Source organism: Microtus pennsylvanicus, chromosome 1 (assembly GCF_037038515.1).
Source record: "Microtus pennsylvanicus isolate mMicPen1 chromosome 1, mMicPen1.hap1, whole genome shotgun sequence".
Lineage (NCBI taxonomy): Eukaryota > Metazoa > Chordata > Mammalia > Rodentia > Cricetidae > Microtus > Microtus pennsylvanicus.
Genome location: NC_134579.1, coordinates 130320934 through 130343612, shown reverse-complemented (window position 1 = coordinate 130343612; position 22679 = coordinate 130320934). Strand labels below are relative to the sequence as shown.

At 47.7% G+C, this 22679-nt stretch overlaps 1 protein-coding gene across 1 annotated transcript in view; it reads left to right on the top strand.

Moving 5' to 3' along the window:
- The window catches only part of Tshz3 (teashirt zinc finger homeobox 3), a 75574-nt gene extending 55712 nt beyond the window's left edge, over positions 1–19862 (top strand). The window contains exon 2 of the mRNA XM_075984353.1: positions 15016–19862. Coding sequence (XP_075840468.1) covers positions 15016–18221 — 3206 coding nt within the window. The 3' untranslated portion in view covers positions 18222–19862. The remainder of the gene's footprint in view (positions 1–15015) is intronic.
- The last annotated feature ends 2817 nt before the right edge of the window (positions 19863–22679 follow it).

The window sequence follows — 22679 nt, the reverse complement described above, 5'->3', positions numbered from 1 at the left end:
TCTGGGTTAGTGCTAACTGAGTACTGACTGGGTGCTGGGTATCTGAGGATGTTGGGATACTGAGTGGGGTCCGGGTTAATCTTGACTAGGTGCTAGATTATTGCTTAGCGCTTTCTAGATATTATGAGCGCTAGATAAGTATAGTGTAAAATCTGGGTGAGTGTGATTAGTACAGATTTGCGCAGGGCTGGTTAAGTATTGGCTGAGTACTAGGCAAGGGCCAGCTAACTACTAGGTTATGAAGTTACTAAGTTAAGGAAACTGAATACTGGAGCAGGGCTGACTGAGGGCTGGGTCAGGGCTGCCTAATCCTGGCTCAGCATCAGCTACCATGCTTATGTTTGATGGAGAGAGAGCAGAGCTAGCCTCCTCTGGAGTCATGCTGAGCACCTTCCCTTCAGAGTTTTCATCGGGTTATCATAAGATATACTCGTATTTTTGCCTTTCTGCTCTGCAAAACGGGAGTAGAGCCCCATGAAGAGATGTGCAGCAGGACGGGGTACCCCTAGATTCTCTACCCGACTTTTCATAGTTCCCCGGGAACTAAGTAGAAACTTCTGCACAAGGTTGATTTTGGTTCATGGTCACCATGAATTCCTGAAGTCACTAAGGAAGGTTAGAATGCCAGGGGGTGAGAAGGGCAGAGTTCGTGCATGGAGAGATGCAACTCATGCCCACGACCCGGTACTGTAGTGCTGTGTGAGAGGTCAGTACCAAGAGAGAGGCACAGAAATCATCCTGATGATAATTCCCAATCTCGCCAGAACTTACAGTGCAGAGTAGACTTCCCATCCGTTGTGTCATCCCTGAGACTGAAAGAGGTCACTTTTGGAGAGATGGGAGAAATGGCTTTCTAGCGGCTGTGGTATGATCTGGATCTTCAAGGACAGGTAGACAGGTAGGGGGACATGAAAAGATCAACATTATGTGTAAAGTGGAAGAAACAGCACAAAGCAAGGCAGGGCCAAGGAGCTTTATCAGATTGAAGCATGAGTTTGCGGAATGGGGCTGTGAAAGATGAAAACTGGAAGATGACTGTGCTTCCAGCTCAGCCCCTGCCTAGAATCCCCCAGTGAGGGGCTGGGGTGTGGCTCAGTGGTAGAGTCCCTGCCTAGAATCCCCCAGAGAGGGGCTGGGGTGTGGCTCAGTGGTAGAGCCCCTGCCTAGAATCCACAGTGAGGGGCTGGGGTGTGACTCAGTGGTAGAGCCCCTGCCTAGAATCCCCCAGAGAGGGGCTGGGGTATGGCTCAGTTGTAGAGCCCCTGCCTAGAATCCCCCAGAGAGGGGCTGAGTGTATGCCTCAGTGGTAGATCCCCTGCCTAGAATCCCCCAGTGAGGGGCTGAGTGTATGGCTCAGTGGTAGAGTCCCTGCCTAGAATCCCCCAGTGAGGGGCTGAGTGTATAGCTCAGTTGTAGAGCCCCTGCCTAGAGCAAGGAACTGGGGGTGTGGCCCAATGTACAGCGCTTGCACCATATGCACAATGCTCTATGTTCTAGATCTAGAAAAAATTCTAAGTGATAACATGGAACTTGATTATACGGGACTCTGAATATCAAGTCAAGATATTTGTGCTGATATATAGACTCCTCTAATACCCCTGTGCTCCGTGTAACAAAGACCATCTTGATCATGTAAAGAAATAAAGGCTGTGACTCTGACACATTCATTTTAGCAGATTCTTATTCCTATCCTAAGCATTTGCAATGTTTAATTGTGTCCATTACATATTGGATGGATGGATGGATGGATGGATGGATGGATGGATGGATGGATGGGTGTATAAGTAGTGAATGGATGAATGGGCAGATGGGTGAATAAATAGGATCAACAGATGATAGTAGATAGATGGATTGATGGGTGAATGAATGAATAAATGGGGGACGGATGAATGGGCAAGTGAATGTGTGAATAGAAAAAATGTGTTCTTTTCCATGTAAATCTGAATTTCTGCTTGATGCAAACCATCCATTTAGTGTTAAGCAGAAAACCCAGTTGCACACCTGTAAGCATTTTGAAAATGCCCATTTCCAGGACTGGCCCCCAGTTCCATTGTCCACTTCCCAGCTGTGCTTTTCTTGAGATTTAAGACTGTCAAGTGTATAGGCAATTGATCTGCCTTATTGAAGACCACAAGTTACCCATGAGACACATTCTGTCTCATCTCCACAGGCTCCCACACACCAGCTACAGGTGTGGGACACAGCCTTGATTAACGATGGCCACCATGAAATCTACCCACCTTCTGTTCTGCCAAGATGAGAGGATTCTTTCTTCCTGTGGAGTTGCCTTAAGTGCTTGGCTCCATCATGTTAGGAGTCACCTCCTGGCTCATGGAATAGAGGAGTAGGGCTGAGAGTTTGTGGTTTTGATTTTACTCCAGGAAGGAAGAAGACGTTAAACTACATTGAGCTCAGAAAAAAGAAGTATGGAAAGCCAGCAGGAACTTTCATGCCTCTGTCCACTCTTCCCACAGTGTATCCTGACACCAGGAGCCACTTAAGCTGGAGGACCATCACTCACCACCAGGTGTAACCAAATGGCATCAAGCAGACCCCCACACACATACTGCAGGTTGACTACATTCGTGGCACTGCAGTGTCAGGTGTATTGAAGTGCTAGGCGAGACACAGAAGTAAGGATACAGACACTTTAGAGAGCCAGACGTCAGGGCACACCACTGTTGGTTACGTGTTTGAGCAGAGTATGATCTTGATGCCAAAGAAGGGTCAACTCGGATGGTCCCTAAACCGGTGTTCACTCACTGTTCATTATGTAAAGATTTGTCAAAGGTAACTGGTTGCTTTTGTCACGTGAGGTGTTCTTTGCACAGGGTAGGAGCCCAGACTCTAGCATAGAACCCTTGCAGAAGCACATGGAAGACTCCCATTTCGTCTTGTGGTGGGCAGGCTGCCTTCCCTTCTGGACTTGGAGAAACTCCTAGCTGCTGGGCCTCCTCTTACTCCTGGCCCTCTGCCTTAGAAGGGGAGTGGGCTCATTCTGAGCAGGGACTGCTGGCACCATCACTGGGGCAACAATCTAGAGACACAAGCCTGAAGTGTGGGGGCCCTGCCTGTGACTGCAGCTCTCCTGTTTTCATGTTGAAATTGTACTTTGAACGATTTAATGTGCGTTAGTTATCCAAAACAATGGCCTCCTCTGTGACATTTTCATGGGTCACACTCTAGCCTTCTCCCGCCTCTGCTGTCCTCCTCCTCCATTCTTACTGGTTTCTCCTGTGACTGTCCACCTTCTACTTTCTTCTCCGCCTTTCTCCTACAGAAGAGTCTACAGTTGAGAGGAAGCAGGAAGTACGTGTCTTTCTGAGTCTGGCTTGTATCACTTAGCACAACGATCTCTGGTCCCATATACTTTCTTGAAAAATGATGTAATTTTTTTTTCTGTGGCTGAATAATAGTCCACTCTGTGTGTACACCACATTCCCCTTCTCTGTGCATCCAGTGGCAGGTCCCCAACTTTGCATTGTGAGAAGTGCTATAGTCAGCAGGAATGAGAGGTGTCTCCGTGCTTTGCTGACTTTGATGCCTCTGGAGCGACTCAGGAGCTAGCCTCTTGATTTCCACCCCATCTGGAGGATCAGCTCCTGCTCTGAAGTGGCAGGGGATTCTTCCCGGTGGGAAGGTATCTCTGGAGCAGAGCTGCCCTTGCTCCACGAAGCAGCAACGGACTGCCAAAGTAGCATGGCCTTACACACAGCACCTTCTTCTTGCCAGTCGAGGAACGACCGGTCTGCTTTTCTTGGCCTGGGAGCAGTTCTGTTCTGTTAACACAGTGGTCCCCAACCGAATGAGCCTCCGCCGTGCATATTACATCAAATTAACATGTACGAAATTAATATTCCTGACCTTGCTAGTGGGGAGAACCATCAATCTAAGGGAGTTTGTCATCCCAGTGTGGCCAGCCTTCCATTATAACTCAGCCATGTGCCCTTCCCTGTAAAGTCGGGCCATGCCCTTCCCTCAGGCCTGGCTTGGGACGCTGGAATGTTTCATTTGCTTTTTGGGGACCTCCTCGTTCAGTGGCAATGCTTGCAACCCTCCTGGTCCTCCTGATGTCTTTCTTCTGTCTTAAGTGACCATGACTTCTATTATTCTTAATAGGTTTTAGATGCCTTTCCATGACTCTAGGTATCCACGTGGGTGCATGGAGAATAACTGTAGTCTCTGTTAAACTATGCCCTCCTGGGTCCGAGCATAAATTCTTATTCCCCACAACAATTTGTTTTTCTCTCCCTGTTTCATATTTATTAACCATGCAAGTGGCCAACAGGAAGGCGCATCCTCTTGGTGTCACCAAGGACATGTTTAGCCAGATCCACTTCTGCTACATCCCTCGATTTCTTTTGCCACCTCTTCACTCTTTATTTCTGCCCCCAGTGCAAGGGGATTCCTGCATACTAGGCAAGGTCCCTACAACTGAGCCATGCCGCTAATCCCTTATTGGTGAAGAAGCCTAGAAAAGGATTCTACCACTAAATTACATCCCCAGCCCCTCACGGGAGTCTAGTCAGGGGCTCTACCACTGAGCTACACCCTAGTTCCTCACTGGCAGATTCTAGGTAGGTGTTCTATCACTGAGCCACACCCCAGCCCCTCACTGGTGGATTTTAGGTAGGTGTTCTATCACTGAGCCACACCCCAGCCCCTTACTGGGGGATTCTAGGCAGGTGTTCTATCACTGAGCCACACCCCAGCCCCTCACTGGCGGATTCTAGGCAGGGCGTATTCCCATCCCCATTCTCTTTCACTCTTGATGCTTCCATCTCTCTCCCAGTCAGCAGACAGAAATAGGTTCCCCTTGAGTATCAAGAGCCTGGGGTTGCCAGGGGAGATCACTGTTTGGCCAGTGTCAACCTAGCACCGAATGCTAGCCGTTGCCTCTGCATACCTCCAAAGCTCTTGGTTCTGGGCTCTTCGGACATCTGAGGAGAGTTCTTGTGTCCCAAATCAGCCTGAGGTGGATACAGTAAATGGTCGTGAAGTCTGCAGCACTCTTAGATACCCGTGTAAAAATACCACAGGAGCACGTAGCCTCCAGGGCTTTTCTGAACAGTTGTCACCGGGCAGAGATTCTTGCATCAACTACATCTGTCCATCTTTGTTTTTATGGTTAGATTCCGGTGAGAATTTCTGAAGACTTTGAACTTTTTACCCCACCCACACAGGTGACTGAGAGTGGGAACTGAGCTGACAAGGGATCTGTATTCAGCTTGTGGGATGCAGTCTGTCTGGCAGCTGTGGAATAAGGGGTCCCTAGCAGTCATTGGGGTCTAAACGCCTGAAGGGTCCTCTGAAAGCACTGACTGGCCTCCTGTTGAGAAAGCACTGGCAATCCTTTGGCAACTCCTAAGCAGTGCTGCTCTTGGGTAGAGCTGAGCTTGGCCACTGCTTTACCCGATTCCTTCCTAGAATCCCACAAACAGCTGGCATCATCAGAAAACCCCCGCAAGGTCCAATGGAGTAGGCTTCACTGCCTCCTTCCTTGTCCTTTAGTTTTCCGCCTTCTTTCTCCATGCTTCTTCTTAAGGCTTCTCTTGAAAGGCAGCAAGACCCAAGTGCTGGCTTTGAGAGATACCCACTCAAGACCCTACAGGATGGTGCTGAGCCCAGAGCTAGCCCAGGACCACGCTGATCCTGGGTGCTTCCATAGGAAACAAAACCCTGTGCAGTTGGCACACAGCATTTATCTTGGGATGGGACCTTGGTTCATGCATCATGAAGTCTTTGGTGGGACCCAGGAGATGACTTTGGCCAATTTGCTGTCCACTCTGCTTGCTCTGTCTTGTTCATGGTGAAGAATAGTCACCTCCAAGATTAGAAGGGCACCAGCCTGGGGCAGAATAAGCGCTAAAAGCCAGGCCTACACTGCTGTGACTTGGCACAGTTTCATAGAAGAAAATACAGTGTAGAAATGCCAGCACTGGTGGCTTATCCTCTCCGTGGTCCAGGCTCTTGAACATTGCCCTCACATATGTCCTGGAGCTCTCTCTGATGTGAGCCCTTCTGTCCCTGTAGGCAGTCAATAGTGATTCAGACACCTCCTGATGGTGTTGGCATCTCTTCTCGAATAGCAGGACTTAGAGACTCATGGAGGCTTTGGCATTGACTTCAAGTTTGATCTGTGTTTCATAACAGACTTGTGATGTGTACGAGTCCCAGAGAACCCAATAGCTGTCCAATTTGAGGCATGACCCTGGCATCTCCCTGTCTCCAGTGTGATCACAGGAGAGGAGAGGAGAGCTTTGTTGAGATCACTGTGACCTCCTCTATCCTCTCTAGATATCAGCGTGCCTTCATTGCTCGGGATGGCAGAGGGAAATCTCTGAGGATTCCTTTCCACCTCCCCAGGACTGAGGATTGAACCTTGGCTCTCCACACGTGCCAGGGCGGTGTTTACTATCTAGCTACATCCCCAACCCTCTTAGCCCTTTTCACTCTGAGACAGGATCTCATTAAATTTCCTCAAGCTGGCCTTGAACCCATTCTGTGGTCCAAGCAGGACTTACACTTGGAATCCCTCTGCCTCAGCCTCCGGAATCCCTGGAGAGTTGTGCAGCCACACCTGGCTTCTGCTTCGCTGTTGCTGTGTGCTTCGGTCTACCGAGTGGTCAACCCTTAGCTGGTTACACCTTTAAGAAGAAAAACTGGGGCCGGGCTGTGGTGGCGCTCGCCTTTAATCCCAGCACTCGGGAGGCAGAGGCAGGCGGACCTCTGTGAGTTCGAGGCCAGCCTGGTCTACAAAGGGAGTTCCAGGACAGGCCCCAAAGCTACAGAGAAACCCTGTCTCGAAACCCCCACCCCCCAAAAAAAGAAAACTGGGAACTCAGAGAAGATGGACAAAAAGATCCCCAACCTTAGAATTGTCCCTTGGCACCCCCTTGGGGCCTCATTTCCATGGCCACCTTGGTGGATACCCTCATAGCCACCTCTGTCTATACCAGAATTCCAGACTCCTAGCCCATCACCATTTTATAGCCTTTGCACTAAGGTGATGTCAAACTTGCATCTGTCTTATTCCTTCCTTCCTTGAGCACCCCACTCTCCTGTCTTTTCTTCTTCACCTCATCTTCTCTTTGCTCCCTCCCCTTCACCCCCTCCTTAGCTTCTCAAAGCCCTTGACCTTGAGTCTCACCCTGCATCCTCATCATCAGCCCTGGGCAATGGTGTGGGTCGGATGCAATCTAAACTCACCAAGTAGCACGTTCTCCAGTCTTCTTTCTACTGGGCAGCTCCTTACGGTCGGTAAAGCGCTGTATCCAGGTCCTAGAGTTCCAACTTCACAACCTTAACTTCAGCCCTAAATATGCTCACTTGTGCAGGGCAACTTGTCATCATTCCTAGGAGCACGGTGCAGCCATTCCCTTTCTTACCAACCGTACCCTCTCCCTGCCCACCTGTCTACCCACAGCCTCTATGACCTGAGTGCCCAGAACAAGTTGTTGCCTCTTCGCCTTGGGGTAAGCTCAGTAACAGTGTGATGAAGTCACTTTGACTTACCCAGAAAGAAATTCTAGGGTTCCTCAGCTTGCTGCTTATATTTTTGTTTATATTTATATGAGGTACATTAATTTCCTTTTACCCAGAGGTAGAGTTTATCCAAGGATGATAAATACTGTTGAGTGGATTCCTGCCTCCTGCCCTTCTTAAGGCTATGGTGGGCCTGCTCTTTACCCTTGAGCACATCCTCCAGTCTTGCAGGCCTCCTGGAGGGGAAGGCGTGGGGTACTTGGAAGTATTATACTCTGCATTCCAGCATACACTCACTCCCATTTGGGGTTGGGCTTTTCCATGTCCAGACCTTGGGGTCAGAAATAGCTGAGTGTAAGTCTTTGAAAATCAAACTTAAAAGCAACAACAAAGCAATAAAAACCCTAGGCATTCCTTCATCCCTTTCTACAACCAGAGGCAAGGAATGTGAGACCCTCCTGTCCAGTCCACATAGTGGACTGGGGTCATTGTTTCCTTTGTGGCTTGCCTTTCCAGGAGTGTTGGGCAGCTGGATTTTAAAAGATGCTCACAGATGTAAGCCTCTTTCTCAGGAATATTCTTTTACCTGTGTCTCGTTTGGTTCTGCTTCGCTGGCTTCTACTGTTGAACCTGCCATCTAACCCAGCACTTGTGTCTTTCTACACTGTGGTTTCTACAGAGCACGTGGGAGTTGGATATAGGTCAGGAAGCTGACGTGGCAACTTGACCACCCTCATTAAGAAAGACTATCAACCAAGTGACTTGGGAAAACGTGAAAAACAGGTGCTCCACACCGAGTCCACCATTCACTTGGAAGTCTCTGTCCACGCCTAAGTTTTCCTTTGCTTCTTATGCAGCTGTAGGTGGTTGGAATGGAAGCCCCTTTGCCCTTATAGTCCAGCTGTGTCCGCTGTTGGAGCTTGCAGCAAAGTTCAGTCTTCCTTATGATGTGGAAAGGCATGATATTGCGTCCATGTCGGTCACATTCTGAGAGCGAATCCAGAAAGGACTTAGCATCACACCCTTGACCATCTGGGACTGACTCGAATGGGAACCCACCTTAGCAAGTTAGCTGTTTGGGGGAGGGGGACTGCAGGAAATCAATTGTAATATTCCTCTGTGCCTCATGTAGGGGCAGGTTGAGTGGTTACTGTGGATCTGTGCCATGGTAAAGCCAATGATTTAAATGTGTCCACTGATGTGGGAGTGTCATCTATCAATCTGTTGATTTCATTGGTTAAGCAATAAAGAAACTGCTTGGCCCTGATAGGTTAAAACATAGGTGGGAGGAGTAAACAGAACAGAATGCTGGGAGGAAGAGGAAGTGAGCTCAGAGACGCCATGCTCCCCTCTCCCAGGTAGACGTGATAGCTCTGCTCTCTGAGGCACACGCGATGAAGCTCTGACCCAGGATGGACATAGGCTAGAATCTTCCCAGTAAGCGCACCTAGCGGTGCTACACAGATGATTAGAAATGGGCTAAATTAATATGTGAGAATTAGTCTAGAAGAGGCTAGATAGAAATGGGCCAAGCAGTATTTAAAAGAATACAGTGTTGGTGTTGTTACTTTGGGGCATAAGCTAGCCAGGCGGCCGGGGTGCTGGGGACGCAGCCCCGCCACTCCTATTACAACAGTCCACCATAGACTTATAATTTGACATTGACCCTTACGGATTCACATATTGATATTTGATCCTTCTTGTGACAATGTAACAAGTGGGACCACCAAGGGGGTGGCTTAAAGGGAGGTTTTTAAGTTTGCCTCACATAAAATTAGGGTGGTTCTTGTGCTATCTTGGATTAGGGCCTTGAGGTGTTCTCTGCTGTCCTGTTCTAAGATGTGGCCTTTCCCTCGATGTAGATGTCCGCTATTTGTCATGGAGCCCTTACAAAGCCTGCAGTGGGCAGTTTGGGTCCAAGACTTCTAAACCTATGTGCTGAGTACATCCCTTCCTTTATCACACTAGCTCGCGTTCGCCATTTTGTTAAATAACAGAAAACTGACTAGCACACTGGACACAGGACCATGTAGCAGCCATCCAGGATGGGGAGGCTGGGGTGTGTGGTCCTGTACCATATAGTATGGTACTGTATGGTCCTGACCATATGGAGTTGACATCTAGTTAGCATCTGTCTATAGACCAGCAATGTCAGTGGGAACTACAGGAACCAAGGCTGCTTGTTTTTTCCACCTCAGTAATGGGCTTGCATCTTCAGAGGCATCAGTGAGCAGCAGTTAGGAATGAGAGATCCTGCCACATCCTAGAGGCCCAGAAGGGCTTGAAAGAAACAAGGACAGAGTAGAGGGATGATCTTGGGGGCACTTTGAGGAATTTGGGCTTTTGTCTGAGGCCAGTGAGGAGTCTTGAGGTACCCCAGGTGAGGGATGTGAGCAGTCAGCTGTTTCGTAACAGCCCAGTGTCTTCTCTTTGTACTAGACTGAAGGGTGTGGAGTGGGGAGGGAGGCAGGCTGGTGTCTGCAGCAGGCTGGGATGGAAGGGGGCAGAGGCATAGCCAGTCCTGTTACCAAGGCTGTTAATACCACTCTGGGCAGCTGACAGTAACCTCGGGCTAACCTCTTCCTAGATGAGACAGTGAGTGTATAATGTTTCCCTACTGTGAGGAGGTTATCCCCAGACAGCCATGCAAGAATTCAGATAAAGATGTGCGCGAAGTTGGATAACAATGGAAGAGTCAAATAAGTATGCAAGAGAATGGTAGGACATTCTTTCCTGTCAGGTGCTGGGACAACATCAGCATTTGAAAAGCTACTAATCCAGAGAGACGGTGATTAAAGCCACCAGTGTCTTCTTCTGACTTATTCTATCCAGGATATCAACTGTTGCAAGGTCAAGAAATAATTCTGTGCAACCACAGACTTTGCGTGTTTGATTCCATCCAAAGAGGAAAACACTCAGGCATGGCATAGTGGTACAAGCCTGCAATGCCAACACCAGGGAGGCTGAGGATCCTGAGTTGGAGGCAGCTTGGGCTACATAGCAAGAATCTAGCTTTAAAAAGGAGGGGGTGGGGAGGAAAGGACAAGAGATGGCTTAGCCAATAAAAAACACTGACTGCACTTCCAGAGGACCTAGATTCAACTCTCAGCTCATAAGCAGCCGTAACTCCAGTTCCAGTGGATCCAATGCTCTCTTCTGGCCTTAACAGGCACAAGGCATGCATGTGATTGATAGACATACATGCAAGCAAAATAAAAAATAATAAAAAAAATTATTCTTTAAAAGGAAGTAGAGTAATTTTTTCCCTGCATATGCAAGGCCCTGGGTTTGATGATTCCCAACACAAAGGAAAATATGAACTAAAGTCTAAGATTTGATTTTCTTTTTGATTATGTATGTATGTGTATGTATGCATGCATGAGGGCACACTCACACACAAGAATGCAGATGCCCACAGAAGACAGTGCCTAGATCCTCTGGAACTGGAGTTGCAGTTGGTTCCGAGTTGCCTGCTGTGGGAACCCAGAACTGAACTCAGTCAGGATCCCATCAAGAGCAGTAGTCACCCTGACCACTGAGCCATCTTTCCAGCCCCCAGATAGTACTTAGGAAAACTACTTGGTTATGTACCAGAAAGGACAGATTGATGCTTCAATTCTTAACCCTTTGCTCACAAAAGTCTTAAAATTGGAAATGGAGAAAGAAGAAGACCTTGTAGATCCCTGTATTGGTGCCCTCTATGATACACATGGGGAAACTAAGGCCCAGAGGGGAAAAGGCTATTTCTCTTGGGACAAGAGCTTCCTTGTTTGTGGAGCAAATGGATGTTCCCACCCATACATCCCCTCTGCCATTCCTCCCACCTATTTCCACTCTCTTGAGTTTGTTTATTTGTTTGAGACAGGGTCCAAATAGGACAGGCTTCCGTTGAACTCAGCATGTCGCTAGGCTCTCAAGGTTTTAAACTCAGTGATCAAGACCCTTTGACATCCTCAGAGGAGCGGCGATTGCACAACACAGCAATGCCTGTTCTTGGGCATCCATTAAATTATGGAGGAAGAATCCATGGTTAATATCTGCATCTAGTCTCAGGAAGTATTCCCTGCAGTTGGGTCTGAACCCATTGGTCTTTTCTTGCTAGGTAGTGAGGTTCCTGGCATGAAAGTGTGCCAGGATGCATATAAGAATCCTCAGAAGCCTGGGCAAGGCTGGAGCTAAGTTGTGGGAGGCCAGATCTTTCAAGAACCTAGACCTTCCTTTTCCTTAGGGCTAGGTTTTGCTCCTATCAGGGAGTTTGGCTTGCTTTCTTATCCATACTAATATCCATCTCATTCGTCAGATTGATGACACTCTGATATTATTGTCTATCTGAAAGAGAATATTAGAGTGTGCTGGGGACCAGCCCATGGTGGGAGGTGGTCACATCAATGATGATGCACACAAATGGGATTTCAAAGGCCTCCCAGATATTCAATGTGTGGATGCTTCCACCGAGGGCATGGGAGCCAGGCAGATGCTGAAACAAATGCTCATTTCCTCCATACCATCATGCTACTGTAGGCGCCCCCATGTCCACTGTTAACGTCTCCTGGTTCCTCATGTCTTGTAATGACTGCTGTCTGTGGATTTATTCCTCTCCTGATCTTCACTCTGTGCAAGCTCCAGAAGAGAAGCAAATGCCCAGTGTGTGGCGTTGAGGCATAAGATGGTGGCTCTGACGTGCCTCTCCGTGAGGCAAGCACTTATTGCTATTCATTTCTTTTCTGTGTGTTGGGACAGAATTTCCCAGCAGAAGCAATCTGAGGGAGGAAGGGCTTATTTTTATTCGGTTTTTCGGGGGACAACCATTTCATCATGATGGCAAGAGTGGAAAGAGTCTGGGCACCTCTTGCCAGGCAGAAAAGCAGAGTGCCAAAGCCAAAAACCAAAACAGATCCTCCCATCCAAAGCCTGGTCCCAGGAACCTACGCTGCTGACGAGGTTACAGTCTCAGGTCATAACTCCCTAAAACTAGCAAAGGTCCAAGCTTAGAAGAGACATGTGTTTGTCAAGGACAGTCCACGTACAGATTGTAACAGCATCTGTCCCCATCGTTGGGGCCCCACCTCCCTTGGGGTCCCTGGCTGCAGCACAGGCCATGTTTCCTTCTCATCCATAGAGTCCCTCCTTAGTGGTTGGGGCCACAGCGGGTTTCCAGAGCCTGAAACACATCTTGCTGTTTCCAGCTGCCCTCTGCAAGGATCTTAAGAGAGACTGCAGGCCCACTCAATGCCCCAGTCCCCACGGTGCTGGGTGACTAGCCCTCAACAATTCGCCCCAGACTGAGTGGACTCCTGAGAGACAGGAAGTCTTAAGCCAGAATAAGTTCCAGGCAAATTGGAACACTTAGTCACTTGACTCCAGATGACCTCCCTCCAGGTTGGATCTCTGAAGGCATTTGGGAGTCAAGATTTCTAGAATGTTCTGCAGATTGGGCAGAGTTATGAGAGGGATTAAGACTGTCCTTTCCTGTTTTTGTTCTAATTCATGATTTGCATTCTGTACTGTCTGTCGGAAGAGTGTCCCTCGGGCTACGTGATGGTCCCCTGAGCTTCCCCTCAGGGCCTGGCCTCAGACTCCAGGCTCACTGCAGCACCGCATACTGGGGCAGACCACAGCAACGCACTTCGGCCCATTTCTTTTTCCTGCTTTCTTTTCGATACAGGATCTCCCTGTGTTTATCCAGCCTGGCCTAAAACTCGTGATCCCCTCACCCCAAATGCTAGTGTTACTGACAGGAGTAGATCACCACTCCCAGCTCTTCTGGCCACTTCAGAAAGGTGTCCTATGCTTCGCACTCAAGGTTCCTGCATCTACGGTGCCTATAAAGAGAAGAGGCCCTGTCTCAAAGCTGGGGCATGATTCCCATCCGAGGTCATATTACTACCACTGCGGGAGTTGTCTCCCTGCAGTTCAGCTTGGAAATTATGGTGGTCAGGACAAACGCAAATTTGGTGGTGATCAAGCAGGAAGGTAGGAGTATCTGTGTAGGTTCCAAAGCATCGACTCCATTTCTTTACATTGTATTTTTCTGCTATGAAATTCACCTGGAGCAAATCACGTCAGCTGTTGAATTCTACAATCAAGGCATCCCTCCCCTTTTTAAGAATTCTCTTTTTCTCACCCTGGCAATTACAGCATATTCCTTTCACTCCATGCAGTTTGGCCTTTTGAAACCAACTTGTAAAGATCTCATCATGTAGCCCTGGCTGACCTGGAACTCAGTGTGTAGAGCAGGCTAGCCTCCAACCCACTCTGCTGCCTCTGCCTCCCCAGGGCTAGAATTACAAGTGTGTGCCACACACCCTGTATCCATGGGATGAAAAAAAAATAGCACCCACACCACCCCATTCCCTTTCTCCTTTGGCTTAAGACTGTTGCTCATGCAGGCCGGTTACACCACAGTGTACATAAAACCACCAAGCTATAGAATCACCCGAGAACAGAAAACTTGTATCACAGTGTCCCGTCAGCGCTGATGTTCCCAGAGCTCCGTGCTACCCGTGGAGGCTAGGGCTTCTTCTAAGACTCCTAGCTGGTGGGCTCGCTGTCCACCTGCTCAAGAATGCCTGCTGGATTTCCCATTCCCAGTACAAGGCCTCCAAAAAGACAGAATCCCTGTAGGATACCCATGGAGCCTGTTCTGAGTAAATATTGACAAAGTAGTCTAAAGAGCAAACACTTTGACATTTGTAAGGTCCACCAGCAGGTCTTGTATATATTTATACAGCAGGAGTGAGCTCCGCATACCAATTTTCCTGAACCTGCTCTGATATAATTCCATACAGCAGTGTGTGTTGGGAGGGGTAGTGACTGAGTATGTGGGGAACAGGGCCAGTGTTGGGGTGTAACCACTCACTGTCTTCTCTCCCAGGAACACTTCAGGTTCTGTCCCTGACAAGAAACTTAGCCTGGGCTTCTTTTAGACCTACTTTTCTAGGAAGAAGAAAAGGAGAAAAAGCCACAATCCTTGGTTTTGATTTATTATAATTGACAAACTTTCTTTTTACTTGGTAAAAATCTTATTGATGTTTCTGTACTTTATATTTACTAAAGACTGAGCCTCAAAAATTGTAATGAGTAAAAAAAATGCTTGCTTAATTTAAATTGTAAGTCTGTCTGTTAGGAAATGCGTTAGAGGTAGGAGAAGCATAAGACATATTAATTGACAGACAGGAACTGCTGTCTCTGAGGTTGATACAAGTAATTTATTACTTTAGAAGTGAATGCCACCTCCAGAATGTGCTTCATTAATTTCAAATTTAGTTTTAATTTCAAGCTGTTGCCCCTTGAGAAGAATAAGGTGGCAAATTATGTTTGAAGAGCAGATTTTTTTTGCTCCAAAGAAACATCATATTTTAACTATTTAATTTTACAAATAAATGTGCCCATCTCATGTGCCGCATTCCCAAGAGCCGAGAACGTATACTAGGTATGTTCAATCCTTACTAATCTTTCTTTCTTTCCTTCTCTCCTCTTCCTCTTTGTTCTCACCTTCTGGTGTCTCCTTCTCGTCTGTTATCACGGCAGCCTATGTTTCTGATGAGTTAAAGGCAGCCGCCTTGGTAGAGGATGACATAGAGCCTGAGGAGCGAGCGGCCGATGGAGAACCCTCAGCCAAGTACATGTGTCCAGAGAAGGAACTCAGCAAGGCCTGCCCAAGCTACCAGAACTCACCAGCCGCTGAGTTTTCCAGTCACGAAATGGACAGCGAATCTCACATCAGCGAGACCAGTGACCGGATGGCTGACTTTGAAAGTAGTTCCATCAAGAATGAAGAGGAAACCAAGGAAGTCCCGGTACCCCTGGAAGACACCACCGTGTCGGATAGCCTGGAGCAGATGAAGGCCGTGTACAACAACTTCCTGTCCAATTCCTATTGGTCCAACCTCAACCTGAACCTGCACCAGCCCTCCTCAGAGAACAATGGTGGCAGTAGCAGCAGCAGCAGCAGCAGCAGCAGTAGCTGCGGCAGCGGGAGCTTCGACTGGCACCAGAGTGCCATGGCGAAGACCCTGCAGCAGGTTTCGCAGAACCGCATGTTGCCTGAGCCCAGCCTTTTCAGCACCGTGCAGCTGTATCGCCAGAGCAGCAAGCTGTATGGCTCCATCTTCACCGGTGCCAGCAAGTTCCGCTGCAAAGACTGTAGCGCCGCCTATGATACCCTGGTGGAGCTGACGGTGCACATGAATGAGACAGGTCACTATCGCGATGACAACCACGAGACCGACAACAACAACCCCAAGCGCTGGTCCAAGCCTCGCAAGCGGTCTCTGTTGGAAATGGAAGGGAAGGAAGATGCTCAGAAGGTGCTGAAGTGCATGTACTGTGGCCACTCCTTTGAGTCCCTCCAAGACCTGAGCGTCCATATGATCAAAACTAAACACTACCAAAAAGTGCCTCTCAAGGAACCTGTCACACCCGTTGCAGCCAAAATCATCCCTGCCGCTCGGAAGAAACCTTCACTGGAGCTGGAGCTGCCTAGCTCCCCCGACTCCACAGGTGGAACCCCCAAAGCTACTCTGTCTGACACCAGTGATGCCCTGCAGAAGAACTCCAATCCTTATATCACGCCAAATAACCGGTACGGCCACCAGAATGGGGCCAGCTATGCATGGCACTTTGAGGCCCGGAAATCTCAGATCCTCAAATGCATGGAATGTGGCAGCTCCCATGACACCCTCCAGGAGCTCACAGCCCACATGATGGTCACTGGCCACTTTATCAAAGTCACAAACTCAGCCATGAAGAAGGGGAAGCCCATCATGGAGACTCCCGTCACACCCACCATCACCACCTTGCTGGATGAGAAGGTCCAGTCTGTGCCATTGGCAGCTACCACGTTCACATCTCCCTCCAGCACGCCTGCGAGCGTCTCCCCAAAGCTGACTGTAGAGGTCAAAAAGGAAGTGGACAAGGAGAAAGCCATCATGGATGAGAAACCCAAGGAGAAAGAGAAGAGCAGTGAGGAGGAAGAGAAGTATGACATTTCTTCCAAGTACCACTATTTGACTGAAAATGACTTAGAAGAGAGCCCTAAAGGGGGGCTAGATATCCTTAAATCCCTTGAAAACACAGTAACGTCCGCCATCAACAAGGCTCAGAATGGCACTCCCAGCTGGGGGGGTTACCCCAGCATCCATGCCGCCTACCAGCTCCCCAACATGATGAAGCTGTCCCTGGGCTCCTCAGGGAAGAGCACACCCCTGAAACCCATGTTTGGCAACAGCGAAATCGTGTCTCCTACAAAAACCCAGACCCTGGTCTCTCCACCCAGCAGCCAGACCCCCCCCATGCCCAAGACAAACTTTCATGCCATGGAAGAACTGGTGAAAAAAGTCACTGAGAAAGTTGCCAAAGTTGAGGAGAAAATGAAAGAGCCCGAAGGCAAAATGTCGCCACCCAAGCGGGCAACGCCGTCTCCCTGCAGTAGTGAACAGAGTGAGCCCATTAAGATGGAGGCCTCCAGTGATGGTGGCTTCAAAAGCCAGGAGAACAGCCCCAGCCCACCAAGAGATGGGTGCAAGGAGGTGAGCCCTGCTGCAGAGCCGGTGGAGAACGGCAAGGAGCTGGTGAAGCCTCTGAGCGGAGGTCTCAGTGGCAGCACGGCCATCATCACGGACCATCCACCAGAACAGCCTTTTGTGAACCCCCTGAGTGCCCTGCAGTCGGTCATGAATATCCACTTGGGGAAGGCTGCCAAGCCCTCTCTGCCTGCGCTGGACCCCATGAGCATGCTTTTCAAGATGAGCAACAGTCTAGCTGAGAAGGCAGCCGTGGCCACCCCACCACCCCTTCAGGCCAAGAAGGCGGACCATCTGGACCGCTATTTCTACCATGTCAACAATGACCAGCCCATAGACTTGACAAAAGGGAAGAGTGACAAAGGTTGCTCTTTAGGTTCAGGGCTTTTGTCCTCCACGTCCACATCCCCAGCAACGTCCTCATCTACCGTGACAACGGCAAAGACATCTGCCGTCGTATCATTCATGTCAAACTCGCCACTGCGCGAGAATGCCTTGTCAGATATATCCGATATGTTGAAGAACTTGACAGAGAGCCACACGTCAAAATCCTCCACTCCTTCCAGCATCTCTGAGAAGTCTGACATTGACGGAGCCACCCTGGAAGAGGCCGAGGAGTCGACTCCGGCGCAGAAGAGGAAAGGCCGTCAGTCAAACTGGAACCCTCAGCACCTGCTGATCCTGCAGGCCCAGTTTGCAGCCAGTCTCCGGCAGACATCCGAAGGGAAGTACATCATGTCAGATCTGAGCCCCCAGGAGCGCATGCACATCTCGAGGTTCACGGGGCTCTCCATGACCACCATCAGCCACTGGCTGGCCAATGTGAAATACCAACTTCGGAGGACAGGTGGAACAAAGTTTCTCAAAAACTTGGACACTGGTCACCCTGTGTTCTTTTGTAACGACTGTGCGTCACAAATCAGGACTCCTTCCACGTACATCAGCCACCTAGAGTCACATCTGGGCTTCCGGCTACGGGACTTATCGAAATTGTCCACCGAACAGATTAACAATCAAATAGCACAAACCAAGTCACCCTCAGAAAAGTTGGTGACGTCCTCCCCGGAGGAAGACCTGGGGACCTCCTATCAGTGCAAGCTTTGCAATCGGACCTTTGCGAGCAAGCATGCCGTTAAACTTCACCTTAGCAAAACTCACGGGAAATCTCCAGAAGACCACCTTCTGTTCGTTTCCGAGCTGGAGAAGCAGTAGCGTTGGCTCCAGGGTGGAAATGACTGGAGGGAAATGCTGAAGGCACCTTAAAGCCCCTCTGTCTTGTTCTTGGCACATGTTCTTATGTTAGCTGCAGAGCATCATTCCGGGCTGGACTGTTTGGTATAACTGTACAGTGTTTAATAGAGAGGTGCATAGAATCAGCTGTTGTTACTAGTAAAATAACGAAGGTTAAAACGCAGTGCTAAGTGTTTGGAACTTTGTGTAAATGGGATTTAATTGTGAGCATCCCCTCGATGCTTCAAGCTGCATGCATTAACAGACAGTTTAATTAAGCATTTATAATGAAACCAGGCACACTTTTTCCATGAAATTTGGGTGTGCTGGCATTTCTCACCCTTTCATCTTTAGCCCTCTGAGTACTACGAAGCACTTTTGCATTAATTTGGTTAAAAAAAAAGATAATAATAACACAAAATAATAACAAATAATAATAATGTATGAAAACTGTTTTTAAACTCCTTACCAGCTTAGTTATAAGGAATAATAGGAACCTCCATTTATGCAGGTCTGCAGGGGTATAACACGCCTTGAAATTTAAAAGAATATTATTTTCACATTGAAACATAGATGTATATATTGTATAGATTTCAAACTCTTATGGAAAAATGTGACCGGTTAAATGACCCTTTCTTTCTTGCATTTATAACAAGTGTTTTATGTACCAGCTATACTCTGGGCACAAGCCACGCCTCTGTATAGTGTATATTTCCTTATCTTTTTTCTTTTTTTAAGGTTTATGTTGTTGTTGTTTTTTTTACATGCAAACGTTGTAAATTATACAGAAAATTCCACAGATAGCATTTATAAAATATGCAGAAGCATTATCTCAAAGCAAGGTATGATGTTTGTTTTGCTATACGGCACATCTATATTGATAGAGGGTTCATGTTTAAATTATACATATTTATTAGCATTCTATTATCATTTGTTTGGAGGCCAGGAAATCCATCCCTGGCAGACATCATAACTATTTTGCACATGGTTCTTTAAAGGTATTTATTAGAAATTAAAGGATGCTCAAAATAAACTCAGTGCTCAAAGGGTTAAGTCTATAGGAAAAGGAAAAAAAAACAATTTAAATAAAAAAACCAACAACTTGTACTGTATTTCCTGAACAGTGATAAAGCCTTTAAAATGTTTGTACTGTAATCCTTTGCTTAAAGTCATGAGGTGTTCTGTGGGACAGCCTCCCCCACTTATTCATAAGCCCTCTTGGTTGCTAGTTCATAATGTGGGATGCTTTCTTTCTTCTTTTCGCTCTTTCTTTCTTTCTTTCTTTTCTTTCCTTTCTTTTTTTTTATTTCTATCAGTACCTTTGCTTTGTCCTTCCTAATTATTCTCCCAAGACCCCACACTGCAGCTTTATCTTCAGGCTTATGAAAGGTAACCCGTGGTTACCAGCTCTCCAAGTCATCCTGTTCCTCTCCATTTCTGGCGGTTAATTTGCAGAAGTAACTGACAGCTGACACCATATGAGAACCTATGTATAAAATATTGGCATGTAAGCACCACAGACACCGTGACGCACTCTGTGCCCTGTTTTGTTGTCACCATGATGTGACTCTTCATATAAACCTTCTTTTCTACAGCAGCATTAAAATTGTCTTTTTGCTATAATTTTGTGTTGCGTTCACAATTATGTCTGAGATGTGCTACGACTAACGAGCACATTAAAATTAAATTGTATGCGATCTGTTTATGACTGACTCGGTTGCTGTGTCTGCCAGGTGCTGGCAGTTGGAGGCTGCGCGTAAATCAGGGGAGTTTTAGTGAACTTTGGTGTGTATGAAGAAATCGAGATGGCTTGTGTAGCATTTCCCCGAGGAATAAAGACTGGAAAGAAAGGAGAGATGCAGGTGAGGCTAGAACCCTCCCCCCCCCCCCCCCCCGTGGGCAAGGGGTGTCATAATAAAATCTCCAGGGTCAAAGCTTCATCCGGGTCACACTGGATAACTCCCCTGGGTGGGTCTGGTTTCCCTTCTGGGTGCCCCCGTAGTGTTCCCAGGCTGAGGGAAAGGTCCCTAAGATATTCTGCACATAATGGTTTATTATTTGTTAACTTAAGCTTTTAAAAGATCAGGAAGCAGAGAGGAGCCAGGCATTCGGACTTTGGGATCACCTGTTCTGCCCAAGTTTAAAGCAGCCAGAGGTAACCCAGTGGGGGAGGGGCCGAGGGAGACTGAACCCATCCATGGCAAGGGTAGGAAGGAAGCATTTATATGATAATCACAAGCTTTTATTGGGTCTGGCAAATCACTCCAACAAAATGCTGAGAACATCATGTAAAACTGTAAAATACCTTTATTACTATATTCAAACTAGTCTTGCAGTTAGGCAGAATCGGAGCTCCTAACCTAGAATTATACAAATGAGAAATGTGATACATCCATGTAATACATAAAACACCTCAACTTGAAGGGAAAAAAAAGATACTCTTTTATTAAAAATTTAAATTAAGCCCTTTCAAAAATGTTCGGCAACACGCCCACGGGTTTTTCCCGCTGCTCTCCACCCCTTTCCGTCAAGACAAGTCCAAATGTGCTGTCTACTCTATTTTCTCTCGGTAATCTCTCTCTCTCTCTCTCTCTCGCTCTCTCTCTCTCTCTCTCTCTCTCTCTCTCGCTCTCTCTCTCTCCCCCTGTCTCTCGGGTTTCAGAAAGAACTCAACTCCAACCTTGTAACTTGGACACACAGGTAGGGCAGAGCCTCAGAAGAGTCTTTTGCCTCTGGGTCCTGAATCTGGCCCACTGTTTGCCTCCAGCATGGCTAGCCCATTTCTCTCTTTAGATTCTACCTAGAGGCATGAATGTTCCACCAGGGTACCTGCTACTATCCTAGAACCTGGCTCAGGGGGGCAGAGACTACCCCCCCCCACCGCGCCTCGCTGTGCCTTCTGCATCTTTGCATCCTGAAGCCCAGATTTCCACTCTTGAATTTTTCGCAGGTTAAATATAGCATTGGTTTATTAGAATCCAAAGTCCTGCATCTAACAGATTAAACTGACAACACTCTCGTCATCACCAGGGCCCATGTGGCTTGAAGGGAGAGGGGATTTGTGTGAGTGATGGTGGAGCCCCCCTCTTCACAGTTGAGAAGGGCCCAACACTCTGCGCATCTCCTCCTCACCCTCCCCTGGGATTATTATCAGGACTGTTCAATTTGGGGGGGGGGGACGAGATTGATAGCCAAGGTAGATAGTGAGTTACACACTTAGTTGGCACCTTGGACTCCAAGCGATGAAAGGCCTGCTGGTACTAATGGAAACTCAAAATTAATTCGAACTCCAAGGGTGTATTAGTAAGGGGAGATACTGAATGCAAGCTCTTTGAAAAAAAAGAGCATCTTCTTAGCATTGGGAGGTAAGCCACTTTCTCCCAAATTACCAAACCCCGGCCTGGCGATGGCATATGCAGCATGCAAGAAGACTTTTACATGGTAGCTCGTTATGGCCCCAAATCGAAGAAGACCATCCAAAGTGAATTCCCAGGCTCTTTGTTGACCGCACAGTCTATGACTGATGTGAACAGAAAAAGTAAATGGAGGAATGGGTGTCCAAGAAGGGCTGCAAGTGGACCCGGCAGAGGGTAGATTTGCAGAAGGAGGGGGCCTTTAATCACAGGTGCCGAGGTGACCCTGACCTCACCCGCCCAAGCTCAGTCTCACTATAGAACTATGGTATATCTTCCAGCCATCACATTTACGCAGTATCTTAAAATAACATTTGTGATAAATGTGCAATTTAACTAATTTATGGTGCTATGATGTGCTCAGGGCTACATGCAAGATGAAAATCTTAAATGGAGCTTGAACAGCTCGATTCACAACAAGAAATCAATATGCCACATCTTAGCTATTCGCTGCAGTCAACACGTAACAAAAATATCAAGGATGTATCTTTTAAATTTTAGGCAGCAAGGATTCTATAATTAAACAAAACCTTACATGAAACTTCGAGAAGGTTGATGATGGGGACCCAGCCTCCGTGGGACCTCCATTCAGTTTTCATTCCGCAAAAGGGAATATATTTATTTCTGTTGATTGCCACAGGAAGGCACTTCTCCCCCCCTGGGTGCCCTGCATTCAAAAGGCCAGCCTGGGAGAGCTCAGGCCAGAGCCTTTGCACCCTAGGAAGGATTCCCTCTTGAGCCAGATCACTGTAGGTTGGTAGGCTCACAGCCCCTAGACCTTTAGTTCTACAACATGGTGACAATTTGCATAGAAGGCCTGTTTGCTGCCCAGGTCCACCTTGAGGGAACAGATTTGTGAAGACGGAAGGCACAGGGAGGGGCAGATGAAAACAAGGCTGCATTGACTAGATCGAGTGTTCCAGAAATTCCAAGTTACCTAATAAAAAAATTAAATGATTTTATTTTTTTTATAAATTCATCTGCACGGTCCAGAAATAGGAACACTGTAATGGCGCTTCACTCTGTT